Genomic DNA, 11,395 nt, shown 5'->3' with positions numbered 1-11,395 from the left:
ATACAAAACGAGATTGCCACTTTTCCTAAGGATTAAGAATAAAATTAAATTTGTGAGAGTGCAAGGATATGTCAATCAAACCCGCCGAAAAATTTGAAATTTCAATATCTTTTAAACGAAATAAGATTTTTAATTAATTTTTGTGTGAAATGCTATTAAAATATATAAGTCGTAATATTATAGAGAAAATAATAACTTCAAATCTGTGTCCAAGTACCTTTAAGTGTTTATTCCACATCTACAGGTCATTATCAATTACATTTGAAATGAAATTCACCGTAAAATTGGCTGTTATTGCATGTACAGAAATGTTACCAATGCCTTTTTTATCATCAGGTAGGTTTTAATCCATTCTTCTGTTACCTGAACAAGGATCAATTGTTAAAAATAAATCTTAATTACAATATTTAACTTGCAGTGATGTCATATAAGTGAATGTCAATTTAGTGAAAATCTGCATGATTAAGTCACTCAGGTGACATCTCACGCAGTTTGTAGACCAACGTCATCTGACCCAGGCCATCTTCAAAAACTACAACACGCAATTTGTTTAATGCGCCCATATCGATATATTGTTCTTGTCCTGTCTGTCTGCTTGTCTGTCTGTTGTCAATTTTAACCTTTGCCATAACTTTTGAACCATAGGAGACTTCATACTTAGTTTGCATATTCCACTAATAAAGTTCTTTCAAATGACACCAAGATCAATGACCTTGTGACCTTGACTGTGACCTAAAAATAGTTTTTTAAAAAGTGCTAAAAATAGATTTTTCGAACTTTCACAATACATTTTGGATCATAGGAAATATCTAGTGACTTCATATTTGGTATGCATATTATATATTGAACTTATTAAGTTCTTTCAAATGACACCAAAGTCAATGACCTTTTGACCTTTACTGTATATGCTAAACATAGCTCTTTTGAATTTTATTGCCGCCAGGTGCATAGTTTTTCACAAACGCATCTCTTTTTTTTTTGTCCTGTCTGTCGATCTCTTTTTCTCTCTGTCTGTCTGTTGTCAACTTTAACCTAGCCCTTAACTATTGAGTGGGTGGGGATATGGCTTTCATATTTCATACGTGTATTCCTTGTGACGATAACTTTCTTTGAAAATCACCAAATTTGACCTCTTGACCTTAGAGTTTGACCTACTTTTAGAAAAAAAAACACACTTTAACCTTGGCCATTGCTTTTGAACAGTTGAAGCTAGGGTCTCCATACTACACAGGTGTATTGATTGTGACAAGACTAGAGTTGGACCCACTTTTTCAAAACTTAACCTTTGTCATAACTTTTGAACGGTTAGAACTAGGGATTTCATATTTCACTGATCTATATCGTATAACAAGACCTTCATTTGGGCACCAACCCTTGACCTTTTGACAATGACCTCGCCATAAGCTGCCGTACGGGGGCATCAGTATTTCACAAACACAACTTGTTTATCTTAACAATCTGTTCGTTTATATTTATGAACTAATTTTTTTTCTGCTACATTTTATATTCTCTGTTTCTACAGCTCTTCAGTTTACCACGATTTAAAAATGGAAGCTATCAGTCTCGACAAACCCAGATCGCATTTTACCGTTTCTTTGATACTTTGAGTGTTTTCACTCCAGATATATGGCAGAAAACGATAATTGTATTTTTCAACTATTGAAAATAAACAAAGAGTTTAAAAAGTCATTGGAAGAGATATCTCTGACATTTATCTTGTAACAGGTATTAATATATACATAAGCCAGTGTTACATGAGATCGTGACACAATGCAGACGACATTCCGCGGACGTGTCACCGGGGAAAACTCAGCTTCCGATTAATTGAATTCGTTGATGATGTTCTGATATCGAAACATTTACTCAAATCAACGCATCCATTTCATACTTTTTTTACGGAAGTATCAAATGCTGTGTGTGCACATATCGTTAGAACAAATACATCTAACTCCAGTCCTCTAACTAAACATTGTAGTCCATTAACGACTGAACTGGTGAGAAATTGGTCGTTAGATTTTTATTTATTTTTATGGAGGTTGAGCTAACCTGATTTTTTACCGGTATATAGGCGGTGAATTCTGTCCTGTGAGTCGACTCTCTGTGTCCGCGGTTTGTTCGATTAAGACTGTAGCGATCTCTGGTAACATCATAGCGCTCCTACTGCTGACGGAATTCTAAAGCATATTAAAACAGGATTATTGTAGTATTGATTCAGAGAAAAAACATGAATAAGAATTAAAACATGTTTACAAGAAAGCCTCAGTGAAGTCTGCAATATACGTAGAATGTTCCTCTGAAGATTTTAAAGAAACTGTGTGACATGTGTGGACTTTACGGGGAATTGGCGATGAGGCGCTATCATTCTATGATCCTTTTTCCTTGTAGTATGAAACAAATCCCCTTCACCGTGCCCACTCAGACCACATCCTTAGGAAGGAGGATAGAGAGGGGGTCGTCCGAGGAGTTCCGGCCCGGGGAGGGGGCTTATCGGAACCCACTTCACCGCTCAACGTCAAACGGCCTTCTGTTGAAATACCAGGTAACTCTCTCTCTCTCTCTCTCTCTCTCTCTCTCTCTCTCTCTCTCTCTCTCTCTCTAATGTATTTCTACTGCTATACAACAATAGGTCTCAATAGACGAGACACTGTACAAAACCAGATTCTCTCGTTATGTTCTCACTGTGAGAAATGTGCCACAGCTTACTCTTACGTTTTATGTGTGCCCCGTGATTAACTCCACAAAATGTATGTTTTGATGATATGATCAACTTCACAGTAGATGATGTTTTACTTGAATAATTTGTTTTTGAAACCAAACGTAAAGGAACTGCCCTCATATTGATCTTCTTTATCGATACATTACCTTAAATGCATTTAATAAAATTATAATGAAGGGAAAAAAAATTTTACGAGGGCAGAAAATTATTTCTCTGTCTTATTTCATACTGCATCATCAGGTTTGCTTCACTGTCAATGTGCTTTTGTTAAAAATTTTATATACTCTTCAAATCTCTTTTTTTTTCTATATACGAAATAAAACTTCGATGATTATCGGTCTATCATGAAAACATATTTTCCGACCCAGGCGCAGGGTCAGGTTAAAGATTTTTTGATGCATCAGTTGTTTTTATTTAGAAGAATCCATTATTATTAAGTCTCCTTCAGTACAATGGCTCCACGAGAGAAAAAAGTTGGGATCGGTGTATCCCGAGGAACCAGTTCCGGTGTAACGAGTCTCTTCAATCCGCCTGAATAGACACTATGCGAGTCGTTAAAAAATGTGCCCGCCAAGACCCAATAATTGAAGATCAGTTGATCAGACACAGACCTTCAGAATTGTAGGGGATTTTTTCTAGAATCTGTCCTGGTCATCAAATTTAACTGTTTTTAACGTAATTTTGCGCTGCACTTCTTTTGCTCTTGAAATTTCATAAGTATAGAATTATAACTTGTTAATTCTAATTCATTTACTTTGTGATATTTTGCTTCTTAATGTACAAAATACGTTAAATTGTAAACTTGTTACTACATGTAGTCTCATTAAAATGATGAGTAAAAATTCATGCGTAAAGAACACGCGTTCTTCTTTTAAAAGACAAGCGCTTTGAAGTATTAGGTCAGCTTGGAATTCGTGTTGATAGAAATGCCCATGACGTGCCCGAAAATCAAATCCTCTCAACATATCAATTCTACAGTAAGTAATGAGTACTCCTCGTGTAATCCAAATCTTTCTGGTTTTTGTCTTTTAGATAATGATTTTTTACTTGTTTTAGTACTGCAGCGTTCGATTTCATTCGCCTAAAGTTAAAAATCTCATCAAGAGTTTAAGAGACCAAATTACAGTTGTCTTGAGAGAAAGTCACTTTATCTTTGTAACAGTTCTTGACATGGCCCAATAAAGAATTCTCTTGACACAAATAAGGCTCCTGAGGTTTATTGAGTAATTCACTAATCTTCATCTTCTAAGCATATCGGAGGACCCCAAAGACTGATATATGGTCCACTTAAACTCGTTAGCTGCTCCGGGCAGTTTTCGTTCTAGGCTTCGCTTTCCAAGGCTTTAATATCGTTCACTGAATATTTTTCCTCGTCAGTTAAGACGACACATCCTATCTCTGACGAGCGCTTGCTTTTTCCAGCTTTTATAATGACTTCTTTTGGAACAATGGTTCAATCCTTTATTTGTGTTCACATGTATTACTTTTCTTTTATATTTATTTAGAGAGAATGTCATCGTTTGTTTCTGCATTAATTCGATTAAGTAAATTATTATAATACTATAAATCTTCAGAAAACAGTTTCTATTTATCGTTTTTCAATTATTATTTTTTTACTTTGTCAATATACTGTCCCAACCTTGGAGGAGGGGGTGTCAAAATCTAAGTTATTGACAAGCCAGCTTTCGAATATTTGTTACTTTGCAGAAATACGAAGTTTAACATAAAAATTATCAAATTATGTCGACAACCCGCCAATCATCAATCACTGCTGCTTCATCATTGATTTCTACCTATTGTTTCTCAGTATGAAGGATAGAATTCATCTTGTGGATATGTACGCACGCAAATGTGTACAATGTTTCTCAGTTCATGTACTTTTGCAAGTACTTTAAATAATGAAAAGACATTAAATAAAGTACATACAAGCTGGATATTTTCCACATTTTTATATTTTTTCTATGTCTTGCAGCCCGGAGGGCCGGACTGCTCTATACATATAAGTTTAATTTTTGTTGTATGGGAATTAAGGTGGGAGAAGTTGTTCAGAACTGATGGTTACTTTATATATACATCAAAAGATTATACATCAGAATGTGCATTCCCGTAATAAATTACGATATACAAAATATACTGGCTTCCTTGAGATACATGTACATCGTTAAAATATATATGTTCTTCATTTTTATTATATAAGTTGCTTATCATTTACTATCGAAAAAAACGACAGGCCCTATTTTTAGAACATAAATTGAGTCTAGTTATATTTCTTGGTGATAGGTGTATCTGATTTTCATTTATATTTTATGCAGCCGACAGTAACTTAAGAAATTGATAAAGTTTAAACGTGTAACGTTTTCGTTCGATTTTGATGGAATCCGGATATTATGGAATCCGGATAGGGTCATGCAGTTCACTATCGCATCATCGCACCATCGAAATCTGGGTTGATAATGCGATGACACGATAATGCGATGACGATGAAGCAATGGTGCGATAACGATGAAGTTTTGTTGCGATAGTGCGATAACGATGAAGCAATGGCGCGATAATACGATGGCGATGGTGCGATAGCACGATGGCGCGATGGTACGATGACGATGGTGCGATGATAAGATGGTGCGATAGTCGATACTCGATGGTGCGATAGTGAACTGCGTGGCCTATGGAATCCGGATAGGGCCATGCAGTTTACGATTGATGGCGACTTATAGGTCGATGGCGCGATAATGCGATGGTGCGATAACGATGCGATGGTGCGATGACGATGGCGCGATGGTATGATGACGATGAAGCAATATTAACTTTTACTCTATCGTTCTATCGCACCATCGTCATCGCTTCATTCATCGCACTATCGCACCATCACTTCATCGTTATCGCACCATCGCTATCCCTATCCGGATTCCATAGGAATAGGGAAAACCTATGGAATCCGGATTGGGCCATGCACTTCACTATCGCATCATCGCACCATCGAGGTTTAGGTCGATAGTGCGATGAAGAGATAATGCGATGACGATGAGGCGATGGTGCGATAGCGATGAAGTGATGGTGCGATAGCGCGATGACGATGATGCTATGGCGCGACAATGCGATGACGATGGTGCGATAATGCGATGACGCGATGGTACGATGACGCGATGGTGCGATAGTGATGACACGATGATGCGATGACGATGGTGCGATAGTACGATGACGATGAAGCGATATTCACTATCGCTCAATCGTGCTGTCGCACCATCGCCATCGCATTATCGCGCCATAGCATCATCGTCATCGCGCTATCGCATCATCGCTTCATCGTTATCGCACCACCGTTTCATCGTTATCGCGCCATCGACCTTTAAGTTGATGCTCGATGGTGCGATAGGGAAGTGCGTGGCCCTATCCGGATTCCATAGTGCCCTATCCGACTAGAAACTTTCAGTAAATCTTCTCCACTATAGTCTCAATCATTCAGACGCCTGTCTTTATAAAAAAATCAAAGCGGTTTGATGATCAAGAGTAATTTCTATTGTTTAATTCATCTATTTCCCGGGCGACAATTGATGGCTTCATCAATGTTTTCTTGTATCTTCACTGCTGTATGTTTTGAAATCATGGCTGCTTTCTAACCCCCCCCCCCCCTTTTTTTAGCATGATTCATTCCGTCTTTACTCATTTTGCTATATAGATTATTTCATCCCTAGTCCTACCGTGTACCGTTTTGTTACCTTAATACGCCCTAACCTCTGCACCTTGATCCTTGTGTATATCTTTGAATCTAGGAGTTCCGTTTAGCCTAACTCTTTCATGCTATTTTGCTCTGAAGAAAAAATAGTAATAACTCCCCGCTCGCTGTCTCCGGTCCTCGACTTCACGAATTCAGTCTTATTGTATCTTCACTAGTGCTTACGACCTGTCACGGCATTTGTGGATTATTGGCAAAATGTTATTATAACTTGTAAATGATATATTTAATAGGAAAGAGTTATGCGGCAACTTTAAACGAAACATACGACAAAATGTACCAATTTCACTGTGTCTGAACTGGACTTTATGACTCTAATATAAAAGCGTTTTTTCCTTGGAAAATAGTCATTCGATACAGAAAGTACATTTAAACCATTGTCAATTTGCATTTAGAGGAATGATGAATGATGATGTAAAACATTGAATTAAAGATATTTGACTTTTTTCCGAAATGTTTATCGATTTACAGTTAAACAAAATTAAGCACTTTTCGTACAAATATCTTCAGCAATCATAGAATAGCTTCTTGAATTACTGCATAAATGCGATTTCATCAATGATCTTTTCTGATCGCAACAACATGCGTTTGTGAAACACTATGTGTCTGGAGGCAACCAAGTTAGAAAAAGCTATTTTTAGCATAGAGGTCACAGTCAAGGTAACAAGGTCATTGACCTTGGTGCCATTTGAAAAAGCGTAATTAGTGGAGTGTGTATACTAAATATGAAGACTTTTTTCTCATTGGTGCTATTTGAAAGAGCGTAATTAGTGGAGTGTGTATACCAAATATGAAGTCTTTTTTTCTCACAGTTCAAAGTTTATGGCAAAGGTTTAAGTTAACAACAAACAGGCAAACAAACAGACAGACAGGACAAAAACAATATACGCCCCCGATCTATCGATCCGGGCACATGAAAAAATTTGATACATTGTTGAGAGCAGAAAATATGCAATTACTTAAGTAACGAGAGAGGAGAGAAATGTAACGGACCAGACCGGGATTCGAACCTCCCCCCCCCCTGAATCTCCGGTCAAGTGGTCTGGCGACTGAGCTATCTGGTCACTGGCGATCAAACCCAGCTGACCGACACATTCAGACCGAATTCTAATTCCGGTCTGATCCGTTGCATTTCTCTCCCCTCCCGGTACACTAACATTTTAATTTTGAATCGATGTATATTTGTTCTGCTGTTTTGAACGATATTTTGAATTACTAGTATTTTAATTCACCAGCATTAGTAATGTCTTTTCTGATACTTACGCAGTGCAAGTGATTGACTTCACTGATGCACATTGTTTTTGCTTTTCTATGATTTATACGGTTCCTCTCACCGACTCTGCCACACATTTTTTCTTAGCTCACCTGAGCCGAAGGCTCAAGTGAGCTTTTCTGATCAAAATTTCTCCGTTGTCTGTCGTCGTTGTTGTCGTCGTAAACTTTTCACATTTTCATCTTCTTCTCAAGAACCACCCACTAGGCCAATTTGAACCAAACTTGACACAAAGTATCCTTTGGGTGAAGGGGATGAATTAGTGAAAAATTAATAGCATTTTTAAAAAATCTTCTTCTCAAGAACTGAAGGCCATGTGGAATCATCCTCAGGTAGTGTAGATTCAAGTTTGTTCAAATCATGACCCCCAGGGCTATTGTTCAAATCATGAATTAGTGAAAAATTAATAGTTTTACATTTATATAAAAAAAAAAATCTTCTTCTCAAGAACCACTGGGCCAGGAAAGATGAAACTCATGTGGAATCATCCTCAGGTAGTGTATTCAAGTTTCTTCAAATCATGACCCCCAGGGCTAGGGTGGGGCCAAAAAGGCTGACCAAAGTTTTACATAGGAATATATAGGAAAAATCTTTAAAGATCTTCTTCTCAAGAACCACTGGGCCAGGAAAGATGAAACTCATGTGGAATCATCCTCAGGTAGTGTAGATTCTACTTTGTTCAAATCATGACACCCAGGGGGGTTAAAATTCAAGCCCCCCCCCCCAGTAAACTTTCAGTTTTGATCTGATATGTGCTTTTTCCTAGTCGATGTGCTTAGGTGAGCGATGTGGCCCTTGGGCCTCTTGTTTTAATAAGAGTCCTACAGAGATTAATCTATACACATACGAGGGCTGTTCAATAAATAATGTGCTCAGAAAGAAGCAAAAGACGCTTTTCAATGATTTAGTCTTAATACACTAACTTAATCTCTTTCAATTAAAACCCATGTCGATAATTTTTTTATCAAACTTCTGATTGCTTTTGGAACTCATTTTTGGGTATGACCCATGGTATACTGGAAAATGGCAGATCTTATGATTTCCTGGACTAGTTTCTTCGTTGTGAAAAGTGTTTTTTTCAGGTTGGAAAATGAAACAAGCCAAAAGGCGAAAGATCTGGCGAATATTGTTAGTATGAAAAAAATCACTTTCTGTTTATCCCAAAAACTCCTTCACTCTTCATGGCGTGCGGTTTTGGACGCTGTCATGAAGAAATTTAATGTTTGGGTTCCTGATTCTGGTTCCTTCCTCTCATTAACCTTTCGATTTTTTGAAAAAAAATTGCTTTATAGACAAGACCACTAACATTTAAGAAAATTGCATATATAATTGTCTTTGTGCTCTTGCAACTCTTTGCTCCTCTCAGACCTTTGCTGTTTTTGTCAAGTACATCTTATTGTAAATTTTGTTCCGATGGTTTTTAGCAATAGATTCAAGTTTCATTATCTGTTTGAATTTCAAACAAACTTGGATAACTACAGTTTTTCATTTCTTAAAATAATTGTTTAGATATTCTTACACGCTGTTGTTTTCATTCATTTTTCAAAACATAGGGTGACCTTTGAGTACTAAGCTTTTTTACTGTCAAAAGTTTCTTTAAAACAGTGTGAAATACTTCCAAAATGTTGTCTATCATTTGCTATGTGTCTTAAAGTCAATCATACATCATCAGTGATTATTTGTTGAAAATTGGCAAACAGTACACGAGTTGTTATAATTTTTTTGGCAAGGACGGTACCCATTTTTGATGCCCATTATATAGTTTTTTATCATTTAAATCCACCTGCTCATTTGTCTGTAAAGCAGACATTGGCTGCCGTAAATGTTACATATTTCAGTGAATATTTCTTTGGGATTCTTAACGAGTTTTACAGCAGCTTGAATGAAGCGTTTAATTTCACTCTAGTTTACTGATTCTTTACCATTCATTTTACATGCAGTGTCTCGAATAGTCCTTGTTTTCCAGCTTCTCACAATGAAACTATGTGATAAAAAGTGTTCACATAAATTATTACAAATTCATTAAATATTCAATAATGCGAAAAAGTCAAGCTTAATGTCTTATGATATCTGAATTGTATGTCATACAGTTCAGGACATTATTTATTGAACAGCCCTCGTATTTACACTTTTCTGCTATTATAATTTTAATTCACTATAGTGATGACATTATTAAATTACGGATTTTTTTTGTATAAAATTGTAATTACTGTATAATTTGTGTAAATGCTACGCTTTGGGATCAATAGGCCACATTTGAAGTTTGTAGATATGAATGTTGAAGATGTCTTCGCTTTAGATTCTGTAGATCATAGTCTCTGTAATATTGTGGAAACTGTACTAAAATTGTAGATGCCTTCGGTTTGGGATCTATAGATCCCAGTTTCTGTAAGTCTATAATTTCTGTACAAATATTGTAGGTGTCTACGCTTTGGGATCTATAGATCACAGTCTGATCCCAGCCTCTGTAAGATTGCGGTTACTGTACGAAAGTTGTAGGTGCCTTCGCTTTGAAATCTATAGATCCCAGTTTCTGTCAGTATATGGTTACTGTTCAAATATTGTAGGTGCCTACGCTTTTGGGATCTATAGATCCCAGTCTTATGATATTGTGGTTACTGTACGAATGTTGTAGGTGCCTATGCTTTGGGATCTATAGACCCCAGTCTATATAAAATTGTGGATGAGGATGATGATTATGAAATCCCTTTGGATCATATCGGGAGAGTTTGGTTTGCTGTGGAGTATGAAAGAGAGACAGAAAAACTGCTGGTGACACTCATGAAGGCAAAGAACCTGCCGACGCGACAATATGGCAACAACAGCAGTTGTGACCCATTCATCAGGTAAGACCTAAAATATATACTAATAGTGATATACAGTGCATAGTGTACAGGAACGAGTTATGCCAGAGGTATACAGTACCAGGTTGTACCACTTGTGTATAGTGACAGGTATACCATAAATATAATTATGTTACGAAGTTTTTAGTCGTAAAGGAATCTGAATAGTTTTCATTTATTTGGTTTTTTAAGGGGGGATCCTGTTTTCTCTGTTCTCGGTTTGTTTAATGTCAATGGACGTTTGATTCTGTTTGTTTTTTCATATTTCTTTTTCCAGTCAAGCTTTTGAGTTGCATGATGATGAAACCTTGTTGTTGAATATTCGTTATCTCCTAAAGCAATATTAAGCTTCCTATTCTTTTGGAAGATACGGTAATACATGCTGGGCCATATTTAAAACTATGTACTTATGCAGTGATGCCGATTAAAGTAGTCCATGTAGAGTTTGTAATGATCTCCTTCCCAGAGAGCTCAGTCTTGTGAAGAAGATATTGATATCAGGCTTCCTGAATGATTTCTCTGAGACTAAACAGATGGTCCTTTTCTCTTTATAAAAGTATAGCAAACAAAAGGTAAAACATATCTGAAAAATGTCAAACATATTAAATACCTTTTCTCTACTCATTATTTGAATTATTAGAGCATTATTTGCGCGTGTTTACTTTGGGAATGTTTAAATGAAGATCAAATCTTACTTGATTTTTGAAATCGCAGAACCAGTGTGTGTCTTAATGGTTTTATGATTGTTTATTGCTATAAACAGATCACCATTAATTAAACGTTCAGAATAAAGATTGTTTTCTTTTCTGAGTCTAGGCTCTTTTTCATAA

General features: G+C 36.6%; 1 protein-coding gene across 1 annotated transcript; it reads left to right on the top strand.

The window, feature by feature from the left end:
• Positions 1–2,385: 2,385 nt before the first annotated feature.
• LOC134276282 (synaptotagmin-15-like) lies at positions 2,386–10,568 on the top strand (the record flags this gene model as incomplete). The annotated part of the gene is made up of 2 exons (XM_062758537.1): positions 2,386–2,539; positions 10,358–10,568. Coding segments are annotated over 2 exons (365 nt in total), but the record flags the coding sequence as incomplete, so codon positions are not given.
• Positions 10,569–11,395: the final 827 nt, after the last annotated feature.

The sequence above is a fragment of the Saccostrea cucullata genome, unplaced genomic scaffold (genome assembly GCF_032062105.1).
Source record: "Saccostrea cucullata isolate Sc308-1 unplaced genomic scaffold, CSIRO_AGI_Scuc_v1 ctg6741, whole genome shotgun sequence".
In the NCBI taxonomy this organism is placed as follows: domain Eukaryota; kingdom Metazoa; phylum Mollusca; class Bivalvia; order Ostreida; family Ostreidae; genus Saccostrea; species Saccostrea cuccullata.
This window is presented reverse-complemented; position numbering and strand designations above follow the sequence as displayed.